Here is a 26,456-nt window from a genome sequence, read left to right on the forward strand (position 1 = left end):
TTAAAGGAATTTCCTGCCTGCGCACCCACCCTACAGACAATACACTTCGCGCACCACATGATGACATGCCTACTATAACGATAAAAACTTGTACTCCTTTTCAGTGATAATCACAGACGGCTCGCTGACGCATTTCTGCTTATTCTTTCTGATCATGAATGCCTCCAATAGCTCACGCTCACGTTTAGATTTACCCCGCCCGATAATGCTGGCAATGTGAAAACTAGGAGAACATTTGCAGTCCTTTACATGTAAAGCTAGATTGCTGCCTGTGCCTGTGCCCAAAGTTGTGCGATGTTGCCTCAGGCGCTCATTCAAGCATGCTCCAGTTTGGCCTATGTAGATTTTCCCGCATGACAATGGGATTGAATACACCACGCCCACTGCGCATGTGGTGAACATAGTCTGGTGTTTTGTGTTGCAAACACCAGTTCTGCGCATGTCTGCAAAGGTTTGGGCGCACAAACCGGACAGTTTGCAAGGAGCAGAAAATGCCATAGTGACACCAAACTTCTGAGCTACTTTTTTTAGACCATGTGAAGTCTTGTGGAAGTAAGGCATGGCTTCCAACTTTCTTGTTGGCACTTCTACTGGCCTGGCATCCTTTGAAGATAACTTCAGTTTTTTCCCCAAGGATTCCGCCACCGCCATCAAAACCGAGGGAGGAAACCCAGAACATTGTAGCCGTTCAACCTGCTCCGCCAGACTTTGCTGCATCACATGACGGCAACTCTTCTTTAAGGCATTCAAAAAACACAAGTTTGCAATGCTGCGCTTCACTAACTTAGAATGGGCCGAATCATACGGCAACAGTGCCTTCTTAGACCTGGGCGCATATTTCCAGCACACGTGTTTATTGGGTAAAAAAGTCAATTATAAATCCAGGAACCTAATGGTCTTGTCAGAAGGAATCTCATGCGCAAAAACCAAGTTCTTAGAACAAGTTCTAAAAATATTTAAAATCTGGTCTGCCACAAGGGTAAACTGGTCAGTTTCGGTTAAGTTCAAAATTACTAAAAAATCGTCAACATATCTAAAAACCCTTACAACACGTGTGTCGTTTAGAGATCTTTGTAGCATCGAGTCAAATTTTGCTAAAAATATGTTGCACAGCACCGGCGCAACACAGGAGCCGATACAGATTCCATGTTTTTGCACAACATACTCATCTTCATGCTGTGCTATCGTAGAATTCAAGTACACTTTTAAAGGTTCGAGAAAGGATTCTAAAGTGATGCCACACTTATTCTGGAAGGAAATTGTCCCAGATCTTTCAATGAATTCGCGCACAGCAATAAAAAGTTCGTCATGGGGCACAGAATAAAACAAGTCCACAATGTCCACCGAGAAGGCTGCATTAGCGTCGGGGAAACCGCGATTGAGGCAGTCCACCAGGCTCATCGAACCCTGCACAACAAAAGGATCCGCAGGCACCAGGCCCTCGAAGGAACACTTTCCTAATTTGGACTTTGACCCTGACATGAACAAAAAGTTGACAGAGGACATTCTTGCCTGTGCCCCGGTGTATCTCTATAGGCTCGATACATTTTTTTCATTATATAAGTACTTTGTTGATTTTATAGACATCTTTTAAAAAGTTCGTTACTCCATCTTCTAGATCCAACGTGCCCAGTATGTTCCACAAATCCACCGAATAACGTTGTCGCAGGATCCATTCTAGGAGTTCCAGCCATGGGGTCCTGTGTTCTTTTTCAGCAATCTCTATACACTGCGTCAATGAAAACAGATTTTCCTGCAACCTCCGTTGTTTCAGGAACCCACTTTGTAGCTCCCCTAGCAACCCGTCGTTCTCCACCCATGCTTGCAATCTGTCCTTTATAATTTGCATCACCACCCTGTAAACCACCGATGCCACTGTTATGGGAAAGTAGTTGTTGAGTCAGCTTTGGTCCACTTTCGCTTATATACCATGTTTATCCTGCTTTGTCGCCATTCATCGGGGGCTTTCCCATTCATCATCATTTTGCTCGCTACCTCTCAATGCTTGCTTAGATTTTGGTCCCAATTCTTTATTAACATATTCGGAATACCATCTGGTCCTGTCAACGTGCTACTAGGAACATTTTTCTATGGCCTTTTCCACTTTCTTTGTCTATCCAGCTTCGATGCCAAATTTCTTCGCTCTTTAATTTTTACTGTCATTCTTGCTCCTGTATGTTTCATTTTATCATCCCCTTCTACCTTAAAACGTTAGAGATCACTGCGGCTACCCGCAGTGGGAGAATGCGAAAGCAACGACGCCTCTTTCACACTCATCTCCTCTCTTCGCTTCACTATTGTGGCGCTTCATTATCTTCATTGTCTTTTCTACTTTTGTAATTAAACTTTTTCAACCTTGTTTACTGATTTTAACCTCTTTTTTTTCGTTTTATACTCTTTCAACGTTCGAGGTTGTTTTCACGTCCTCCTACTGCATCCACGTCCATGGTTTCCATTCGCCTCTAATTACTCCACATCAACCAGTTTTTTGTTTAATTATTGTTCATTAATCACATTTTAATCTATTTAAATCCTTCATCCTGCTTGGCTGCTTATTTTTCCACAATTAAGACGTCCGAAAGAGTTTTGACGTCCAGCCACTCTACCGACGTCCGGGACTATTTCGACGTCTAATCAAGTGTTCGCCGCTAATAACTAATTACTCGACATCAACTAAATTTGACGCGCATCGACATTTTATTATCCTCTATCACATGCAATCAAACTCTTCCTCGAACGACGCAAAGGCTGCCGAAATGTTTTGTGTCCACTTGCTGCGGTCACGAAACCGCGAACATAGCCAAGTAGAGCTTTCGCATTAATAACTTGATCTGTAACTATACGCCTTTGCTCTAGCCTAGCCTTATTACTCGTAGAGTTAAGATGTTTTCAGAATTTCTTATCCGCTTTTCTATCCTTTTTATTTACAAATTTTTACATGCATTGGGTCTCCCTGCTTCTAAATTTGTCTTTGATCAGGTAGTATGCTTCCCTCCTACAGTTTATGAAGATATCCCATTTTCTGTCTACTCCAGCTTCTGACTCCTCCCTTTTCTTAGAATATCTGCGTTTCCTAGACGCTTCCTGACGTTTCCCTATAGCCTTCTTCATAGGCGCCGACTGTTGAGGGGCTGGAGGCTCAAGCCCACCCCCGAAAACAAAATTTTTTCGGGAGGACTTAGCCCCTCCCTCTCTCGCCCCGGAGACTGAGCGATGGGGTCAGGGGGCAGCATATCTTCTGCTACAGTTTGGGACATTTGCACGGGCGACGGGGAGTCGCCGCGAGCGAAGTCGCTGTTTCCAGCCGCACCCGTCACGACAGGAACGGCGAAGTACACTGAAGCGAAAATAAGCGGGCCGCAAAAGTAAAATAAACAAACTCGTCCCGTCAGCACTTTATATCAGTGGCAACGTATCCTTCGTCACTTGTTGATCACCAGCGCAAAGTTCACGTGATTCACTGCCACACAAAGTTTTTTTATTCGATCATGCCACGTGCATTAAATGACTAGAACCACCGTACCGTAGACACGGTGTAAATAAAAGATTTTGTTTTTTTTCGCCAGTCACTGTCTGCATTTTTGTTTCAAGATTTGATTCTTCACAAGTTTTTTTCACAATTAGCCCGTTTTATTATTATTATTTTTTGCCATGATACGTTTTGCTCATGTTTGCATGGTGTCCTACTTTATTGGTCGAAAATCTGTACTACTTCCATCACGCTATGATCCACTTTGCTAATGTTTGTATTATATGCTAGTTCGCTGATCGTAAATTTTGTATCGTATTGCGTTTTCTCGCTAAAATTCCCGCTTCTTGTTTTTTACGATTTAAGCAAACGCTATTCCCTCTATAATGCTTCGGCGATTCGGGGTATAGAAAATAAATAAAAATCCAAGTTGGCCGAATATCAGAGCTCGTGAGCGCGGGACTGCAGCTATTCGCTATTGTTAATTTTGGATGCTTAGAAAAAAATTGGAGTAAAATCGATTGCAGATCTCTTGTTTCCAGTCATCAGGCAACAATATATAGAAATTGAAATAAATTTAAGTAATCGAGCAGCCACACTTTCTTCGATCTTACGTGAAATCACACTATTCATTTCTCAGCGTAACTAGCTACCAGGCGTCATCTGTCATATGTTAGGCAATATCAGCTATGCCAGATCGCCACGCACTATCTTAAACACCATATTTAGGGTACCTAAAACTGGGAATAATTTCAGATGTCAATACGGGTTACGACGCTATACAGTTTTAAAATCCGAAGGTAAAAAAAGCAAATTTTGTTGTCCTCCTGTAGGCAGCATTCCATAATACTCAAACGCGCTGGGAGGCTCCTGTGTCACGAAAATCGGCGCACATTTTTGTTCAGCCGGCGCGGTGCGAATGAAGAGCGCGCGCGCGCCGCAGCATAGACTTCGAGAATCTTGGAGAAGTCTCCGCTCTTAACGCGCTGAGAGAGTGTAACCTTGCGCGCACTTGGCTGCATCCTTTCCTCATCGCTCGGAGAAGCCCCTAGAAGGTTCCAGAGGTTTCCATCGCACCTTATCAACGACGACGCGTGTCTCGGCCTGTTAATTGCTGCCTCACTTACGTCGTCATTTTAACGTGCTTTTAGCGCTCATTGAATTTTTTGGCTATTATCATTGCTTCATTTTAGTGCTAATTGTTTCCCCATTTATGCCATTTTTTCACTTGTTTTTAAACCAAATTTTTCGCTTGTTTTTATGCCTCACTTTCTTCTCACCTATGTTTATGCCTCGCTTCTCCCTTGTTACCGTGTTTGCTGCTTTGGCGTTTGGAATTTCTTGACCCAGCCTTGACTAATTTGCGGTTTTCGTTTTTGTTTATATTCTTGTCGGGATCGAGCACTCCCTGAATGCATTATCAAAACGTGGCTTCTAGAGATTGTCCCCTTCATATCTGTGTAGTAGATGCGCTGGCGTGTTAATGCCCTCCTGTTAAATGTGAAGCACGAATCACACATGTTCAAAACAAAGGTGACAGTTCAGCGCAATTGTGAGTGTGTGTCCTCTCTGTGGCCTTATCTGCCAGCGCTGCGATTGCATGATGTTCGACAACTACCAACTACACCAGCAACATGCCATGCACTTGCACGGATTGTATTCCACAGTTCCGCGATACGAGGATATTGGGTAGAGGCAGACACCAGACATCGCGAAAAACATTGGAACCCTTCTAGATCAAGAAAGCTGGTCCGAACTGTGTGTTACGTCGGTTTTACTTTACGACGCTAAGTTTCTATCGCGCCTACTCTGATAAGACTTTTTTACTTCCATGTGCCACGCGTGCGCATGGGCCGGGTTTTCGAGGGCTATATATGTCGAGTGCTTTCACGCTCATTAAACTGTTAAAGTGAGCGCCTGTGGTGTCGTCGTCTTTCCTGTGTGTGTTGTTTTGGTGCAAAAATATTCAGTTGGGTTTTAGCGGTGAGGTTTCTTTTACTTCGTCGCCTTTGCTTCCGCTTAATTTCTTTTCATTCAGCGCCTTTTTCCTCCCTGCCACGTTTTTACTATTCGTTGCAAGCGAAGGTCTTCTGCGGTGAAGTGGCTGACTTATACCAAATGGGCATGAGCATGGGTATGGGCATGCCAGAGAAACCCAGCTATACCAAGAATCAATAACTGGACACGGCGCACTACTTGCAATCTGGCACTGAACCGCTTCCCTTTTGCTATGCAGGCCCCGCATGCATTCTTTTTGCCGTGGCTATGGGGGACCTGCGCTGCCAAGGTGTCACTGCATTTGTTCCATTCGGTGACTCAAAACTGCTTTTGTCAGCCGCTTGCTGCAAACGCGAGAACACATTCTGCGCGATTAGATACCCGCGTTTGGCTGACAGCATTCATTGCCTAGCTTCTCTCGGCGTAGCCCAGATAGCTGGCGCACGGCACGTACGCCTTCGACAGAGCGCGGAGGCTCACGCCAATAAGCGCCTGAACGTGGCGCGGAAAAGTACTAATAGTACTACCCAAAACTGCTTGCTCTTCTCGCTAGGCAGTGTGTTATGGCGCTGCAATCGGCACCGCAAACTTCAGCACAAGTTCCCCATCGGCCACTTCGTGCGGCCTGATATGCCATCCTTCGACACCACCGACATTGGATTTCTACCCCGCCTGCGCGTCTGACGAGGTGATCTCTTCCCATCTTGCTTTCACGCCCTACTTGGACGCACCAGACCCGATACAACGTGCCTGCAAACCACCTTTCCGATCGACAGTAACATCATCCTCATCCAAGTATTTCAGAAGAGAGCATGGAAACTTCCGCTTCAGTGGGCACGCCGACAGTACTTGAAATCTGGCAAAGCACCCCTTCCCTTTTGCTATGCAGGTGTGTACTGCCCTTCCTTTATAAGTAAGAAAAGTAATAACGTCTGCTTAATACTGTTCCCGTGCCCACAAGTGTTGTGCGAGGTCTTCTGTGAATGTTTTTCTATGACCCTTTTGCTGTTGCGTGCGGGTTATATGGACAGCCACCCTGGGCCCCCAACCAAACGCCCGGATTCGCTCCTATAGACATTGACTGTTTACCCTCTGATCCCGCGAACAGATGAAAATTATATTTCAGTTGCTAAAGGACGTTCACAATCGTTCCCAGCAAAGTTCTAAAGCTCAGACAGAATTAGCAGCTGACATTAAAGTTATCAAAAACGGACAAAAAGCCATTGAAACAAAAACCACTGCAATCCAGAACCGTTTAGACGTGCTGGAGGAAAACTTAGAAAAAATAGAAGAGCTCAGGGAGGAAATTTCACGCATTAAAACTCATACAGATTAACTTTCCACGAAGGTCAGGTCATTACAGTCACGACACGATAAGCTTGATGACAGATCGCGGCGTAACAACTTACTTTTCTACGGAATTCCAGATGCCGATGAAACCTGGCAGGACACTGAGAAAAAACTAACTACTATTCTTACCGATTCCCTTTCGCCCCATGTTATCGAACGTGCGCAGCGTTTAGGAACCCTCGTTATTGAAAAATGTCGTCCGGTCATTGCGAAATTTGTGAATTTTAAAACGAAAGACTTGATCCTCTCCAAGCGCAACAGACTGAAAGAAAGCAAGATCACACTTACCGAAGACTATTCAGTCACAACTCGTCTGGCACGTAAAAAGCTTTTCGATTTTGCGAAAAACAACCTGATTCCCCCACCCACAACATGCGCCATAAGAAGTTACTTATGACCAAGAAATGTTACATGTACGATTCAAACCCAAACACCGTAATTAACATCGATACATGCAGAGCACATGCCAGTTCAGCCTCTGCCGCTAGCTCGGATAGCCCATCCTAGGCATGCTAGAGTAGTATTCAGGCATCCACATCTTCAGTACGAGTTCTTTTTACTAACATCAGAAGCGTCCTTAACAAGTATAACTCTCTATCATCAGCTATCGACAGTTGTTCCGCTAAAATCATCGCGTTAACAGAAATTTGGCTGGCCGCGCATGTTCGCGACACTGATATCTTTTTAGATGCTCATCCTTTTCCTTTTTCCGCTGTGATCGCGGCACGCAGAGTGGCGGCGGAGTGTTTCTCGCTATTTCAAATGAAATGCCATCATCATGTATACATGTCGACACTAATCTAGAAATAGTATGGTCTGTGCTCACCCTTAATCACCTGAGAGTAGTAATAGGTACATGATAACGTCCACCTTCCTCGTCGCCTACGTTTAGTGATGAACTTTACGATGCTATCAATATCGTCGCAACACGCTTTCCTTCATCCCCACTATTCTTATTCGGCGTTTGCGATTTTTCGAAAATAACATGGGATACCTACTCCCCTTCAATGTCCCCGTTCTCGTCTCAAGGTCGCGAATTTTTAGATGTGCGCTCAGTATTCTCGCTAGTGTAATTGTGCACACAAGCAACTTGAATAACAGACAGCGCCGCGAATACACTAGATTTGATCCTGACAAATCGATCTGACACAGCCTAACCTATTACATACCTGCCTGGCTTCAGTGACCACTTGCTAATGCAGTTTCACATTAACCGTGCCTCTCGGAATACTAATAGAAAGAAATATTTTATACGAGACGGCAAGAAAGCAACATTTTCAGGGGATAAGTAATGAACTGTCTTCTTTTATCGATGTTTTCCTAGATAGCTTTGATAACAGCAGCGTTCAAATTAACTGCAGCATGTTTACAGGTAAAGTCTTCCAACTCACTGAATAATACATTGCTCAACGCTCTGTGGATGGATGGATGGATGGATGGAAGATAGGAGCGCCCCCTTTGAAACGGGGTGATGGCAGTGGCCACCATGCTAAGCTTTTTTTCCTTTATATATGTTTAACTATGTTGTAAGTTATTAAAATTCGAAATTTTCTTTAAATAATAATAATAATTGGTTTTGGGGGGGAAAGGAAATGGCGCAGTATCTGTCTCATATATCGTTGGACACCTGAACCGCGCCGTAAGGGAAGGGTAAAGGAGGGAGTGAAAGAAGAAAGGAAGAGAGAGGTGCCGTAGTGGAGGGCTCCGGAATAATTTCGACCACCTGGGGATCTTTAACGTGCACTGACATCGCACAGCACACGGGCGCCTTAGCGTTTTTCCTCCATAAAAATCTTTAAATACGTCCTCTTACACTTTTAACCTTATGTCACCTCTATGCTTTTGAGCCAGCAATCTTCCAATCACTTTTTGCTAATTTCCACTGCAGATATGTCTATATGACCATTGTTATCTCTGAACCATAGGGCCTCAGGAAGAGTGACTGTGCCTGCATCGACATCAGGATGGATGCCATCACATTTTAGTATGATGTGTTGTAATGTTTCTACGGATTTACCACACACAGCACATGTGTCAGCTTCTTCGTTAAATTTCTTTTTGTAGCTGCGAGCTCTAAGACATCCTGACCTAGCTTCAAAGAGTAGGGCACTGCCTTTTGAATGATCATAAAACACTTCGTTCCTGATCTGCCTTTTTCAGTATCGATATTGTTCTACACTATGCTCCTTTTGCATTGAATCTATCCAATTTCTACCTTTTGCGTTTTTAACCTGTCGTTTAATGTTCTTCCTTTCTTCGTCCTCGCGTCTGACATACTTTCTGGTTAGCCACCTAGTTCTTTTCCGCCAGTCTTAGTCACCGCGCTTTCTGTGTAGATATTTAAATACCTTAGCTGCCCACCTGTTGTCGTCCAATTTCCTCTGGTGTTCTTCGTATAGTATTTTACTCTGAGTTCCCCGACCCAGTCAAACGCTTCCCGGTGCAATAATCACATTCAGCGTTTATCTAACAAAAACAAGAGCCTCTACCGCATCGCAAAGCTCTCGCCAACTACTAAGCGATGGGCTTCGTACACAGGGGCTTCCAACACGTATGTTCAGGCGCTCAAAGACTAAAAAACTTCCACTCACGTATTCTGACCACTATGTGAACGACCAATGTGAAAAAATTCTGCCGGGTCATTAATCCTTCCACCGACGATAGCATCACCTTATCTGGCCCATCAGGTGACCTTATTCCTTCCGACATTTGCGCCACAATTCTAAACCACACATTCACAGAAATCTTTACAGCCATGCCAGATGTACCTGTACCTACATCTCACCACTTCAACTGTGTTTCTATGCCATTTATAGCTGTTTCTACTCCTGGTGTCGATAAGCTTATTGATGGACTCAGTGTTCATTCGTTCCAGGTTATGACTGCATTCACCAAAAGTTCTTAAAAAAGCAATTCAGCTTATCCTTCCATTACACTAACCAAAATTTTCCACCTCTCACTTGACCAATCAACGCTACCTACTGAGTGGAAAATCGGAAAGGTGGTTCCAGTCTTGAACTCCGGCAGCAAAGCATCCCCTAGTAATTATCGTCCCATATCTCTTACCAGTACTTGTTGCAAAATGCTTGAATACATAATATTCACCAATATTGTTACCTTCCTCGAATCTAACTCCTTTTTACATCTGCGCAACATGGTTTTCGAAAATCTTGATCTTGCGAAACACAGTTAATATCGTTTACACATGCATTGCATCGTATTCTAAACCTATCATCACTAGCTGACTATATATTTTTAAATTTTTCAAAGGCTTTCGACAAGGTATGTCACAAACTTTTACTTCACAAACTAAAGCAACTGAATATTGATTGTAACTTATTGAAATGTATTTAATGTTTTCTACTTCATCGCTCACTATTTGGTTTTGCTAACGGTTATAACTCCAGTTTTACCGAGGTGTCTTCCGGGGTTTCACAAGGTTCAGTTCTTGGACACCTACTGTTTCTAATTTACATTAATGTTCTTCCCTCTATTGTGAACTCCCATATTCACCTATTCGCTGATGATTGCATCATTTTGAGAGAAATAACCAACGCTAACGACATTACATTACTTCAGTAAGACCGCAACACAGCAGGAAACTGGTGCAAAGATTGGTTGGTGGAGCTAAATATTAACAATTGCAAAGTCATGCGTGTATCTACAAAAACTTCCTCCCCGCCTCACTACTACATCTATAACATTCCGTTGGAATCAGTCTCGTCATATAAATACCTAGACGCTCACATTACTTCAAATCTTAACTGATCTCTTAATGCCGAGAACATAATTAAAAATGCTAATCGCATGCTAGGCTACTTATGTCGAAACTTTTTAAATGTTCCATCGAATGTGAAACTATTGCTTTATAAAACACTAATACGATTTAAACCCGAGTATTATAAATCAGTATGGGACCTTGCTCATGACAACTGAACTAATGATCTTGATATGGTGCAAAACAACTCTCTGTTTCATCCTTGATAACTACAACCGCACAGCGAGTAAAACTGCTTTGAAATCTAATCTCTGCCCCCAACACTGACATCGCGTAGAAAAGTGTTTCTTACCGCCCTGTTCCACAAGCTGTATCATCATCCAGCTCTACGTGATCGCCTCATCCCCCAGCCAATATATGTATCCCGCCGCATTGGTCATATTCACAAAGTCGGAATGGTGTCATGCAACACGAAATGCTTCTCGCAGTCCTTCCTGCCGCGAACCTCACGTGATTGGAACAGCCTTCCTGCAGACGTTGCTGGCATTGCAAGTTATGAGCAGTTCCGCGTAGCACTAGCCAACATTGTATAGTCGGATGCTTTTTAACATTCTTGTAACCAATTGTAATTTCTCTGTTTGATCTATATTTACCACTCCCCTCGTAATGCGACTGGCCTTGACGGGTAATGCAAATAAATAAATAAATAAATAAATAAATAAATAAATAAATAAATAAATAAATAAATAAATAAATAAATAAATAAATAAATAAATAAATAAATAAATAAATAAACGAGTACTGGGAAGCGGCGCTTTCAAGCTCACATTCGGAAGAGCAGATTTCGCTGGCGAACCAGGGCAAGAGCTGCGGCAAAAGCCAATGGCCTCTTGGAATGAAGGCCTACCGAATCGTCTTACGCATTAAACTTCTCTCTCTCTGAAGCGATGGCCTGCAGTCAAAGAATTTTTTGAGTGACATAAAGTTTCATACATGCATAGCTGGTTGGGAAAGTGCAAATATTGGTCGTTTTACGGCCTCCTATACATTTTTCTGTTTGCGGAATGACAGCCAGCTGTTGGCACTCAAACGTGCTGTGCGCTTCTCATTCGTAAATTTCTTTCCAGGACGTTTTCCAGGAGGCAAACTTCTAAGTGAGATGCATTATTACGGAACATGGTACCAGCGCAAGAGACAAAGGCGAAGGGAGAAGACAACATGAACGCCGGACTTCAACTGAAACTTTTTGCATACTTGCGGGACTTTTCTATCCATAGAAGCACTGCTATCGCCACCAACCGTGCAAACCAATAATGCAAACAACCAACTAGCCCAGCTGTCTACCCTAAGTGAGATGTTTTCCTGCTGGGTGTCGATGGGTCGAAATGGAAAAAAAAGATGTGTGAGAACGACAGCCGCCCATTAACTGATCTGTTTGCGAAACACTTGCGCATACAACTCGGTACGACGAGCGAACGCAGATCGCCCCGGTTATTACCGAAACATTGCAGTAATATTAGAGCTTTTTGGTCGAATGTTATTTCAATGTGCTTAATGCCATTTTCTTCTAACGTTTCTCTAATGGTACAGAAAAAAACGTTAGAATAACCTTCCCCGAACATTAATGAAATACTTAAGCAACATTAATGTAACAGTCTCGAAAATGGTGAAGCAGCCCTGAAAAAGCATGCAGGCCCACCAGTTGTGCTGGCACACAACCTAAAACGCTTTGCAAGAACCAGCAATGAGGGCGACATTTCATTTTCACTATATAGAGCCCAACATGCCACTCGTACTCACTCACCTCCGAACGGATATCATGGAGTCAAGCTTATATACCAATTACCGAAGGATGTCGCATGAATGATAGTGGCGAATGGGTAATAACCAAAGTTTTCATGGCAAAATAATGGGGCTGTGCTTAGAGATATGACTGCGAAGTACTGCTAGTTGAAAAATATCCTTACTATGAAAACAGCGGGAAAAGCTCTGGAAAACTGTGGTCGAAATATATTTGTAATGTTGTTCTATAGTTCTGACTCTAACATTATAATAACATTTCAAAGACTATATTAAAACAATGTTGGTTTAGAGCGTTAAAATAGTGTTTTCTAATAACACACAATATAATATGTTAATTTTTAACGTTAGTGTACATAACAATGGAACATGTAACATTACTGCAACTTACATAACATCATTATAGCAATATTCTAATGTTCGTTGCTGCCTAGGGCGTGCCGCCTTCCGGCATTCCTGTTGCTGCTAGCGCCACTGCACTGACGCGTCTCTATTATCGCAAAAGCGGCTACCCGCTCCCATGTATTAGCGGCATGGTCGTTATTCTGCTTAATCTTCTAGAGCACTATGCTTGCGCTCACGGAAACCAGAACAGAAAGTTGCAAGGTGAACGGCTAGCAAAGGGCAGAGCAGTACCAGAACTGCGCAGAGGAACAAATGCACCAGGGCAAGGAACAAGCAAGAAAAACATTTCAAGTTATTAGTTATTATTAGTGCAGAGAGCCTGTTCTGATGTACTCCATGGTATCTCAGGATGCAAGTGGGCTATCGCAAAAAATGAAAAAAAAATGCATTGGCTTATCTTTCCTAACGCTGGAATTAAGCAAAAAGCAAGCCCGCTTGCTGAGCGTCTGAGGCTCGTCCATGGCAGCTCCGCTACACGCTCACCACAGACGTTCTATGTATACCCACACGACCACGTGCGTATGACGTGGTATCACATGCTTTTAGGACATCCCCATCGGATGTCATCCCGTGGCTTCGCATCACCCCATCGGATGTTCTTAAGGTCAAAGGTCAACCTAGAGGTCACCCAATGTAAGAGGTCAAAGGTCGACTAATGGTCATGGGTCAAGGTGAGGGGTCGAGAGTTCGGCACCATAACTGTACCACATATGGTCCTACACGGCTACCCTTGGTTGGGCTGAATGTCGCTCAAGGTCGTTGGGCTGCCTAACCGAAGACTGCTTTACCTAGCGTAGGGAAGCTATTCGCTTCAAAAATAAATCTCCCCACCCCCATCAAGGAAACAAAGAAATCCCACCTCAGCGATTCAGACTGGAAAGGAATGCAATGTCCGCAGCCGGCGATGCTGTGGCGCTACCAGCGATCATCACTCCGCGAAGAGTAGCTGCGTGACCTGCGACGGGAATCGGAGCTGTCGTCGGTCACGGTGACCACATCGATGTCGGTCACCCTGCTGATGTGCTCGCCCGGAATGTCCTCAAAAACAGAGGAGCCCGACGCGAAGCTCTGGGGGGTCCCGGTTGGACTGAGCTCGTCGTCTTCTGCTCTGAGGTTCGCCAGTGGTCTCAGCGCCCGGTGGAGCTGGGAGCCCCCTGGAGGACGAGGTGCAAGCGCAGCGTCATGTCACTTGGCGTGTTGTTACGTCGACGGCCCGGAGGCATGCACATAAAACGAGGACAGAGTGGTGTGCAATGGTGAACATCAGCCAAAAGGCACCAACAGACGTAAGTAACAGCATATATGTGAAAATGAAAAACGAATAGCAAAACGGAGAACAGGTGCTAACTGCAACCTCATAGGGAATATAACACTGGCTAATACCAGGGCACCACAAAGAAAAATGAATCAGTCTTGAGACAAGGCGCGCACGGGCAGTTGACATTATAGAAGTCAATTTTAGTTCCGTATGTTTCATGGTCAGTGCATGAAGTGATTAATAGTGCGTTCCAAAGTGGCATTGTGTTAGAAATGAAATAATTTCAAAAGCTGACGTGTTTTCTTTTATCAGGCCATCGTGGCCCGGGCACGGGACAAGTTTTAGCAGTTCTACAACAAAAGTATTTCTGGTGTGATAAATGGAAAGAACTTAAGGATAAACTATTACTTGAACGAACAAATGCGGAATAAATTGGTGGGAGCTATGCGCAAACGGGAAAAAGAATATTATACACACCGAATCGAATATAGCGACGGGAACTCTATAAACTGTGGGGAATTGTGAACCACGCAAACAAAACATGCTTGCGGCCGTCATTGATCAGAACGTTTTCGACCGTTTTAATTGATATTTTACTACTGTAGGGATTTCTTCAGACACATCCGTATATGACGCATATAAATTCTTTCTTAAGAAGTCCGCTACCAAATACCTTTTTCCTGGATGACATTGAACTCGACGATATGCACTCTACTTTGGAAACTATGCCTAGCAATAAAGCCACTGGATTGGATTAAATAAGAGTGCGTATGTTAAAAGATAACATTGCTATCCCCTGTCCTATATTATGCCACCTTCTAAATTACTAACTGAAAACCGCCAAGTACCCAATGCCGCTGAAAACGGCTCGAGTTGTTTCAGTATACAGAGGTGAAGGTCGCTCAAACCACTGTAGTTGTCGAGCTATGTCATTGCTCAGTGCTGTTAATATCTATTACGAAAAAATTCTCGCAAATCGAAATAATACATTCATAGAAAAATACATAGTATAATTTGCACGCAGCTGCATGGCTTCCGGCAGCACAATTCAACCTCAATTGCAGTGCAGTCATTAGCCGAAAAATAAACTTGGCTTTAAATGACAACAAACTTGTGGCTGTGGTATTTCTCGACATAAGGCTTTCGATACCGTTGACCATTCCATTCTTTTGTACAAGCTAAAGCACTACGGTTTTAGAGAACAGTATTTGCAACTGTTTTATTAGTCATTTTCATCAACTTCATCAGGTAGTTGTAATAAATAATGTACCATCGTCACCACAACGTATACACACGGGCGTGCCCCAAGGGTCGTTTTGGGGCCCCTGCTGTTTTCTTTATATGTTTCCGACCTGCAACTACACTTCGGAGATATGCTTGTGTACGCCGATGAGACCGCTATAATTATTTCAGGAGATAACGAGAAAATTCAGTCTAAAACAAACCTAGATTTAGCAAGCATCTCGCACTGGTTTTCAGCTAACAAGCTGTCTGTTGATGTTGAGGAACTAAAATATACTATATATCCCTCCCGTAGAAATCAAGTAGATATTAACCGTATAGGTATTAGTATTGACAACTCTCTACTGAAATATACACCTTGTTTTAAATATCTTGGCGCAGTCCCTGATAGGCACCTGCACTGGCAAAATCATTTACCAGCAGTTGGGGGAAAAATGGCACCTGGGTGCTATAAACTGCTGCAGGCACGTGACTTCTTTGACACAAATATATTACGTATTTTATATTTGTCCATTATTAACAGCCACTTGGTGATCCATAACAGCGCGAGAGACGGGACAGAGAAGAAGGGGCGCAATACAGAGCGCTGGCTCACAACTAAAACGTTTATTGGCCGCCAGACAGTATAAATACTGCCCTGGTGGCCAGGATGAATACAAGCACGCTTGACTTCCGTGGCATTCAAAATCGCCAGCACATCAGGGACGTGACAGCAGGTAAGAGTCATACGCGGGGAAATAATGTCACCGCTACAGCAGGAAGAAGTTAGCATTCACAATCAAGGTAACGGTTTTCCTTATCTGGCAGCGCTACAGAGGGAATACTGATACATTGGTCTGAGGTCCTAGCTATCAGGTGGACTTCTATTATTTCCCTTGCTAGCGAGTCGCAGTTCTTTGCTATCACAGAGCATTCCTTAGATAGTGGAAAACAGACCTTTGCATTGTATACAATGTTTTGCTATGTGGCTTGCGATGGCGACACGAGAGATATTGTATTCGTGTTCCTTTAATCTTACGTTAACACATTCGCCTGTTTGGCCGATGTAACACTTGCCACATGACAGAGGCAGAGAATAAACAACTCCTTCCTGGCAAGGCACGAATTGTTTCGCGTGCCTTATCAAGCAGCTGCGTAGTTCTCTTTCCACTGCATTTACTTTTTGAGCAGGCTAGACAGTCGCTTAGGCGCCGAGAGGACAACTTCAAGATGTCAAGATGCCCGTGTCACGATGCGCATGTCAAGATGGGAAACATGCTGGCGTCGAAGTGATTGTGAATGCATGCCAACCTTGATTGTGAATGCTAACTTCTGCCTGCTGTTGCGGTACGTTATTTTCCCGCGTATGACTCTTTCCTGCTGACACGTCCCTTATGTACTGGCGATCTTGAATGTCACGCAAGTCAAGCGTGCTTGTATCCTTCCCGGCCACCAGGGCAGTATTTATACTGGCTGGCAGCCAGTAAACGTTTCAGGTTTGAGTCAGGGCTCTGTGTTGTGTGCCTTCTGCTCTGTCCCGTCTGTCGCGCTGTTATGGATCACCGTGAGTACCAACTAGCCCAACAACTGGTATTGTCGAACAGCCACTTCTTATACTGCATAGAATCATGGGGATGAACCTACAAAAGTTATATCGAGATAATTCGAAAATTATAGAAGCGGTCATTAAGAGTCCAAACTCATTCTTAGCCGCATCAACCCAGCAACTGATTATTCGACGACTTACAGATACTATCTCTCGACTCACTGCGCCTACTAAAAACAACAACTGTCGTAAACATCATCGTAAGATACAAGCAGCCTTTCCATATAACACTATCTCACACGTCATCACGTCCCACCAGAAATGTAGCGCTAGGAAACGTACATGGAGAACGACAGCTAGCTTTTGTTGGTGAAAAAATATGGAATACTCTTCCACACGAAGTTAAATAGCCTCAAGATTTAACTGAAAGATCAAAGAAAGTCTTTCGGCACATACATAGCGTAAGATAACTCTTACTTAATCTGCTGAGTGCATACGATCTTTTTTAGCATCTACGATGTTGTTCATATTATGCAACTGCTCCTCGCGCTTTCTCTCTTTTTATTTTTCTACACTTGAATACTTATATATATATATATATATATATATATATATATATATATATATATATATATATATATATATGTGTGTGTGTGTGTGTGTGTGTGTGTGTATATATCCGCTCTTCCAAGTTCCAATTGTATTGGAGTGCCTGTATGATAGTATTTCAGTATTTAGACTCATGACTACCATGACAAGCCTACGGCTACGCGTCCAGACAGTGTCCAGACAGACAGACACATCTTTTTGTGCTTTCAAACATACATAAAAATTTTAAATTGAATTTCACACAGATCCCTATCAATGGGTACCTTGATTTTGTGCCGCAGTAAAATGTATGAGATGTAGGCACATGTGCGGGCAGACAAAATGAGTGGTTTCTATTATTATCTTGCGCATATTTTACTTTCAGAGAAACGCTCAAACGACAAGACAAATTGAGTGGTCGTATATGGAGAAAAACACGTGTACACTCTCTGCCCTCCCACGGATGGCAGTCAAGCCGATATCCCACGCCGTGATTGTGAGCGCAACTTTGTGATAGCCGACCATGTCAGGTCATGCTCCTGGGAGCAAATGAATGTTTGGTTTGGTTTTACGGGGTTTAGGAAAGTGAAGAAGAGATGACTCATTAGCGGAATTTTTTGCTGCTAAAACAAGATCTCTTACGTGATCGTTTGAATGTGTTAGCATATCTGCGCTTGGCACATTAAGGCTCGTTACATCCATGGTCACCGCACGAAGGTTCATAATATCTGAGGTGGCATACTTAGGTTCGTTGCATACGAGATTAGCACACTTATCATCATCATCAACCTGATTGCGTCCGCTCCAGGACAAAGGCCTCTCCCATACCTCTCCAGTTGACCCTGTACAGTGCCAGCTGGGGGTTCTTTATCCCCGCAAACTTCTTTATCTCATCGGCCCAACTGAAATTCTGCTTCTCCCTGCTACGCTTATCTTCTAAAATCCAGCCCGTTACTCTTGGCGACTATCTGTTATCCTGGCTTCGCATTATATGCCCTGTTATAGACTATTCATTCATGTCGACTAGGATGTTATTAACCCGCGTTTGTTCTCTGACAAAATCTACCATCTTTCTGTCCGTTAACGTTACACATATAATATTCCTTTCCACAGCTCGCTGCGTTGTCTTCAATTTATGTTGAACTCTTTTCGTTATCCTCCAGGGCTTTGCCCCATAGGTGAGTACCGGGAAGATACAGCTGTTATACAGTATGCAGATGTTGCACAGACATATACAGGTGTTATACAGGCGCACGCAGCGCTGTGTGTCTACTCGTTCTTGGGATCCCTTGCCTTGTTGCGCTATTGCTCCGACGGATGAACCAACAAGTCCGAATTTCGACGTTGCTCGTTATACAATACTTTTCTCATAAGGAGAACATGCCAAATGCGCTCTACCCCATTCTTATTCTAGTTTGCTGGCTCTCGTGATTCGGATTAACGTTCACTACATGCCCTCTGTAGACGTATTCCTTTACCACTTCCATCACCTCGCTACCAATTGTAGAGAGCTGTTCCCTGCCTAGACTGTCGAACAGCAGTTTGGTTTTCTGCATGTTAGTTTTAGAGCGCAGCTCTCAAGCGCCTGTTCGCGGGTTGAGCCGAGTTGCCATTGGCATAATCGAGCGAACGAGAGTACCGCCGCTCGCTCATGGATGGCAACAGGCTGGTGCCATCTGTGAGCAAACGGCGGCACTCACGTTCGCTCGATTATGCCCCGCGCCGTCGTCTGTCACCCCTGAAGTTCAGCTCGAACCTCCTTGGAGAGCAGACGTGTTTCTGGACGCTCTCCTCTCGCGCTGGCGCCTGCCGGGTTCGCGTTGATCGCCCCTCCGTGCGCGCCGCTCGCCCTACTGGGTAAGCGCGCGCCCGCTTGCGCTGCCTTCCCCGGCGGAAACTGAGCCCGCTCGATCTGCCTAGTCCGAGCGCACACGCTTCCTGCGCTACGCGTGGCCCCTTCGATCATCAGTCGACGTACTGCGCTGCCCAGCCATTCAGAGCTACCCGCGGCTACGTGGTGTACGCGCACTACTCCTGCTGTGGCCTCTACACGAAACACCGGTCCACGAGCCCTGCTGCTCCTGCCGGCCGCCCGGTCCTTCTCGTCGAGTCATTCGCTACCACGTGGCGCACCCGCAACGTAGTACTTGGCCCTTCCAAGGCTTCCTTGATTGAGTACGTGATTGTGCTGTGCTCCGAGCCCCTGCTACAAACTGTGGGTCGCGAGATCTGCGCCCGCCAGCCGTCCGGCTCCCTCCTAACGAACCGCCCGCTGAAACGTGGTACTCCTGCGTGCTGTCCGGTCCTTTCGCCGACCCCCCCGCTGCCACGTGGTGCTCCTGCGAGCTGTCCGGTCCTGTCACCGAGCCGCCCGCTGCCACGTGGTGCTCCTGCGAGCTGTCCGGTCCTGTCGCCGAGCCGCCCGCGGCCACGTGGTGCTCCCGCTAGCCGTCCGGCCTTGTCGTCGAGCCGCCCGCTGCCACGTGCTACTCCTGCAAGCTGTCCGGTCCTATCGCCGAGCCACCCGCTGCCACGTGGTGCTCCTGCGAGCTGTCCGGTCCTGTCGCCGAGCCGCCCGCGGCCACGTGGTGCTCCCGCTAGCCGTCCGGCCTTGTCGTCGAGCCGCCCGCTGCCACGTGGTACTCCTGCAAGCTGTCCGGTCCTATCGCCGAGCCACCCGCTGCCACGTGGTGCTCCTGCGAGCTGTCCGGTCCTGTCGCCGAGCCGCCCGCGGCCACGTGGTGCTCCCGCTAGCCGTCCGGCCTTGTCGTCGAGCCGCCCGCTGCCACGTGGTACTCCTGCAAGCTGTCCGGTCCTATCGCCGAGCCACCCGCTGCCACGTGGTGCTCCTGCGAGCTGTCCGGTCCTGTCGCCGAGCCGCCCGCGGCCACGTGGTGCTCCCGCTAGCCGTCCGGCCTTGTCGTCGAGCCGCCCGCTGCCACGTGGTACTCCTGCAAGCTGTCCGGTCCTATCGCCGAGCCACCCGCTGCCACGTGGTGCTCCTGCGAGCTGTCCGGTCCTGTCGCCGAGCCGCCCGCGGCCACGTGGTGCTCCCGCTAGCCGTCCGGCCTTGTCGTCGAGCCGCCCGCTGCCACGTGGTACTCCTGCAAGCTGTCCGGTCCTATCGCCGAGCCACCCGCTGCCACGTGGTGCTCCTGCGAGCTGTCCGGTCCTGTCGCCGAGCCGCCCGCGGCCACGTGGTGCTCCCGCTAGCCGTCCGGCCTTGTCGTCGAGCCGCCCGCTGCCACGTGGTACTCCTGCAAGCTGTCCGGTCCTATCGCCGAGCCACCCGCTGCCACGTGGTGCTCCTGCGAGCTGTCCGGTCCTGTCGCCGAGCCGCCCGCGGCCACGTGGTGCTCCCGCTAGCCGTCCGGCCTTGTCGTCGAGCCGCCCGCTGCCACGTGGTACTCCTGCAAGCTGTCCGGTCCTATCGCCGAGCCACCCGCTGCCACGTGGTACTCCTGCAAGCTGTCCGGTCCTGTCGCCGAGCCGCCCGCGGCCACGTGGTGCTCCCGCTAGCCGTTCGGCCTTGTCGTCGAGCCGCCCGCTGCCACGTGGTACTCCTGCAAGCTGTCCGGTCCTATCGCCGAGCCACCCGCTGCCACGTGGTGCTCCCGCAAGCCGCCCGCTGCCACGTGGTACTCCTTTGAGCTGTCCGGTCCTGCCGCCCGCTGCCACGTGGTGCTCCCGCGTGGCATCCGGTCCAATCGCCGTGCCTCCCGCTGCCACGTGGGGCTCCCGCAAGCCGCCTGCCCCTTCTGCCCAAACTGCCGCCGTCACGAGGGGCACCCACGTGGGCATCCTTGCCTACCGCCACTCCCTTGTTGTGGCTGACTACCCCCTCCTCTAGCCATGGAGGTTTCAGCTACAGCTGCAGCCATCAACTCCCAGGCACCTCAGGTGCCCCCCGCAGTACCTGCCCCCCTGCTTGTCCAGAGAAACAGGGCCCCCGTGGGCGCAGCATCCTGAGGGTCCAAAGCCACCGCCGGGCCACCAGCCTGGACTGCGACCCTGCCCTCTTCCTGCGCCATCTCCGCCTCCGCGTCCAGCTCCTCCTGGATGAATACCGACGAGGCGAGGACCTCCTGAGCTCACTAACGGCTCCCCCACTGCCTCTGCCCAGTGCTTCCGAGCAGGAGGCCGTCCCCTCTACCACCTCCTCCAAGGCATCCCGCAAGGCTGCCACGGCGCACACCTCTCCTGCTCTAACGCGGTCCCGGGCACAGTTCTTGAAGACGACCGCCCCACCCAACCCGCGCACCACCAAGCGAGCACGGGGGCCCAAGGAGCGCTCCTCCCAGGTGCACCCGCCAGCAGTCCCCAACACAGTGGACCCCTCTACTGAGGTACTTACTAAGTCCTCGGCCCTGCAGAAGCTCCTCAGAATTGCGTGTGCGACTCCCCTCTCACCTGAGAGCCCTGAGGACAACCTGACGTCCCCTCCAGGGGCTGCTGGCCTGCCAGAAGCTGCCCAGTCCTCGGAGCCCAGTGCCCAGCTGTCCGGACACGAGGATGAGCCCCATGCCGACTTGGAGTCATCTGTCCAACCTCCCGGGACGCCTGCCCAGCGCACCCCCTCCACCACTCTACCACCACCCGCTGCGATGGAGGACCAGGAGGGTTGGATTCCTGTCCGTCGAAGGCATCAGCGCCCGGCCACCCGCACGACACGGCTGACGACTATCCTATTTCGGCCCCGCCCGCCAGCCACGCTCCAAGCTGCAGTCAAGGAGGACTGGAGCAGCTGCCTCTACGCAATGCCAGGGGTCTGCGAGGTGCGAATCAACAGGCGCCGAAACCTGGTCTCGGCTGACGTGCTGACGGAGGAGGCCCGGAAACGCCTTCTGGGCATCACCTCTTTGCTGTCCACCTCTGTCCATGCGTTCGAGGCCCCTCCAACGGATGGCTATATCGGAGCGGTCCATGGAGTCAGCAGGGAGGTGCCTGCCTCCACTATTGCGGACTCCATTGAGTCAGCGGTTCCCGTCAAGAGCGTCAGGCGTAGGCTCCATGCCGTGGCAGTACGGTTCACGGCCCCCTCCGGACCACGTCTTCATTGCTGAGATGAGGTTTTCGGTGAGGCCTTTAACAAGCCGACCTTTGCAGTGCCGGAAGTGCGGGGGCTACAATCATGTGGCCGCAGCATGCTCCCCCCCCTCCGCTGCGTGACCTGCAGCGGCCCCCACCACCACACAGCCTGCACAGCCACCACTCCCGCCTGCCTCCACTGCAGGGGTGGACACAGGGCCACCGACCCCAACTGCCCAGCCAGGCGGCAGCAGAGCCGCGTGACAGCAGCCCTCCGGCAGACCGCCAACCCTGATGACCGACGGTCCGTGCTGCGAAGGATGAGAGTCCTCCCAGCCAAGCAGCCCCATGGTGGTGCCCCTCCAGCCTCCAACAGCCCTGGCCACAGTTACGCGGAGGTCGTCCGGTCCGGCCGAGCCCCACCCAGCACTCCACCTCCCGCTCCAGACGTGACTGCAGCCCTTCGCGCGGCGGTACAAACACTCCTCCCCCAACTCCCCGCCAACTCGGAGGCGAGGAGACTCGGCATGGCCGCTCTGGCTGCGCAGGACCTTCCACTCGTCAGCAATGGCTAGACGGACCAAGACTGCCTCACTGCCTCACATCCTGCAGTGGAACGTGAGGTACCTGCGGGCCAGGCATGCGGAACTGGCCTGCCTCATTGAGGATGGCCGCCTCCCCTTCGACGTGCTGGCCCTCCAGAAGACCAACGTGGAGCCATCCTCTCTGCGCCTGCCGGGGTACCTCGGCTATGCGGGAGTTACTCGCTGCACCTCGCCAGGCTGCCCCAGCTCCCCCTGCCTTGACCCTGGTCACCAGCAACAGGGCCCGCGGAGTGTTATTTATGTTCGGGCCGGCCTGCCGCACGTTGTCATGGACCTGTCCGATGCCGTCTCAGGCCCCCTGGAGGCCTGTGCAGTCACCGTGCGGATGGGCGCCACAGACACCACGGTGGTGTCCATCTACATCCCTCCAGGGGTGAGCTGGGCCACACCCTTGCTGACCCCAGTGCTTTCTCGTATCGGCCCCAGAGCACTGGTGTGTGGGGATTTCAACGCCCACAGCAGGGAGTGGGGCTGCCGCACCACCAGCCGCGCGGGCCGTATCCTGATGGAGGCCACGCTGAGGGTGGGCCTTGGTCTTCTGAAGACCCCTTCCCCCACCTTCGTCACCCTCCGACACTCATCAACCCTGGATCTGGCATTCACAACGCCAGGGATTCGGTACGAGTGCCGGAAGCCAGCTGACACCTGGGGTTCGGACCACTTCCCCCTGTTCCTCACCCCAACCTCCAGGCGGCCCCAGGAGGATCGGACGTACGCGGTGATCTCCTGGCCAGAGTTCCGCGTCCGCAGCAAGAAGATCCCTCCGGGCCAGAGCTTCCTGGACCACGTAGCTACCTGCGCCCGCGAGGCTACCACTTTGGTCAGGGTCCCGGCCAGTTCCCCTGTCCCGGACCTCCGCCTCCTGAACTTCAGGGCAAACCGCAGGCGCCAGGAGCGCATTGCCTTGAAAACCACCCTGCCTGCGGACTGGACGGCCTACCGGCGCATCGACGCTGCCTGCCGTCGACACGCCAGACGCTGGCGCCGCCAGAGCTGGACCGGGGTATGCTCCAGCATACAGAGAAGCAGCCACTCGGGCAAAGCCTGGCGCCTCCTGAAGGCTCTGGTCGATCCAGAGATCCCCAGGCGTCCCATCCTGGCCATTGCCATCGCAAGGGCCATCAGCATCGAGGACCTGGCTGAGCTGATGGCTGATCAGTTCAATCCTCCTGGCGGACCGGTCTCCAGCCCCCCTCCAGCCCTGCCCACCCCCAGAACCCCGGCAGCCCCCCCCCCGTGGTGTACTGGCCCATGTCGTGGCACAGTGCTATGCCGCAATCACGGCGCATGAGCAACAGGCAGTCCTGGACCGCCCACGAAAGCGGACGGCCCCGGGGGCAGACGGCATAAGCCATCAAATGCTCCGTAACCTCGACACCCCGGAGAGAACCCGCCTCCTTGAGGCCTTCAACGCCATCTGGGGCTCGGCCACTCTTCCCGAGGACTGGCTGACGGCCGTGGTCGTGCCAGTCCTCAAGCCACAGAAATCGAGCCGCCTGCCGTCCTCCTACAGGCCAGTCTCCCTGACCTCCGCAGCCTGCAAGACCATGGAGGCCATCGCCCTGTTCCGCCTCACCTGGATTGCCCGGGTCACCAACTTCCTGCCAGAGCAGCTAACGGGCTTCCGACGGGGCAGGTGCACTGCGGATTCAATTGCCGACCTGGTTTCCACCCTGGAGGATGCCCGGCACGATGGGGACGCCGTCATGCTGGTCCTGCTGGATGTCAAGGCTGCCTTTGACACGCTCCCACACAGTGTGATCCATGAGGCCCTGAGCCGCCTGGGAGTCATTGGCCCTCTGCTGGCGTTTATCCAAGTCTTCATCCAGGGCCGCACCTTCCTGGTTCGAGTCGGCGGACAACTAAGCTCCCCACGGCCCGTCGCAGCAGGAGTAGCACAGGGCTCAGTGCTGAGCCCATTCCTATTTAACCTGGCCATGGCAGGACTACCAGCCTCCCTCAAATCCAGGTCCTCCCACCGGGTGAGGTGCTCTGTGTATGCAGACGACGTGGCCCTGTGGGTGAGGGGCACACCCAGGAGGATCCGTTCTATGCGTACATCTCTCCAGAGGGCCCTGGATGCTGCACAGGCCTACCTATCGTCCATCGGCCTCACAGTGTCCCCGGCAAAGACGGAGGCCCTGCTGTACCACCCCAGAGGGCGTCGGGCGCACATCACCACCCTGCGGCTCGGTGCAGATGGGCTCACGTGGCGGAACCAGGTGAAGTACCTCGGCCTCCTGATCGACCGACGCCTCACCTGGCTTCCTGCGGTGAGGGCCCTCCTACCTCGTCTACGACGAATCGGCCAGGCGGTCCAGCGCCTCCAGGCCAGGGACAAGGGCTGCTCTCCTTCCTGGGCCCTCCGCCTCTACCACGCAGCGGCCACGTCTCTAGTGACATATGCCCTCCCGCTGGTGACCTTGCCACCCGCCCGCCTTCGGACTCTAGAGCTTGGACACCGCTCCGTCCTGCGGCAATGCCTGGGCCTCTCGCGCATCTCCCCCATCGCTGCCACTCACGCGGAAGCAGGGTCCTGGCCGCTGTCCCTCCTGCTCCTCCAGACGGGTCTGCGCCATGTGAACTGCCTATATCATGCTCCAGACGGAAGGGCCCTGCTGTCTCGGCTCCGCCGAGCACCGGACTCCCGCATGGGGCTCCTGTATAGCACATTCCACAGGCTCTTCGGCCCCCCTGTCAACCAGGCACCATTCCCGCCCCCACCAACAAGGCCGCCGCTTCCCATCTCGGTGGACATCCGGAGCTGCAGTAGGCGCCGTACAGCTGTTGCTGCCCTGCAGACTGCTGCCACCCTGCTGCAGGAGTCCCTGGGAGGACATCTCCAGGTCTACACCGACGGCTCGGTACTTCCAGCAACAGGCCAGGCCGCTGCGGCCTGCGTAGCACCGGCCTTAGGTGCAGCACTGTCGTGCCGCCTGCGGTTCCCAGCCAACTCCACGGCGGCTGAACTGGCGGGCCTCCACCTGGCAGCGGACCTGCTCCTCCTGCTGCCTGGACAGCAGCCCGCAGTCATCCTAACCGACTCGAGAGCAGCCCTCCAGCTGCTGCGCCAGCACCAGCCCAGGCAGCACACGGTGGCCAACCTTACGGCCCGACCTATGGCCATCCAGGATGCTGGCCGTCCGGTCTCCCTCCAGTGGCTGCCTTCACACGTTGGCATCACTGGGAACGAGGCTGCGGATCAGCTGGCCGGAGTCGCCCACACAAATGGCTCCCCGGTGTCCTCAAAAGTAACGCAGCTGGACTTCGCCCGTCCTGCTCTTCGGCAGGCCGTACGGGCCCTCCACCCCGATCCCCGCGTGGCCTCAGGAGTCCGCTTCATGCGGGTACCCGACTGCCTGCCACGGAGGGAACAGACCCTAATCCTGCGACTACGAACGGGCTGCTCATGGACACAGGCCCGGCTACACCGACATGGCAGAGCCCCGTCCCCGACCTGCTCCTTCTGT

General features: G+C 50.2%; 1 protein-coding gene across 2 annotated transcripts in view; it reads right to left on the bottom strand.

Moving 5' to 3' along the window:
* Window positions 1-26,456, bottom strand: part of LOC144110325 (uncharacterized) — a 172,143-nt gene that overhangs the window by 22,769 nt on the left and 122,918 nt on the right. For both annotated transcript variants that reach the window (XM_077643178.1, XM_077643180.1), the window contains one exon: window positions 13,600-13,894. In XM_077643178.1, the coding sequence (XP_077499304.1) occupies window positions 13,656-13,894 (239 nt within the window). In that variant the 3' untranslated portion in view covers window positions 13,600-13,655. The remainder of the gene's footprint in view (window positions 1-13,599; window positions 13,895-26,456) is intronic.

This window comes from Amblyomma americanum, chromosome 11, assembly GCF_052857255.1.
Source record: "Amblyomma americanum isolate KBUSLIRL-KWMA chromosome 11, ASM5285725v1, whole genome shotgun sequence".
Classification (NCBI taxonomy): Eukaryota; Metazoa; Arthropoda; class Arachnida; order Ixodida; family Ixodidae; genus Amblyomma; species Amblyomma americanum.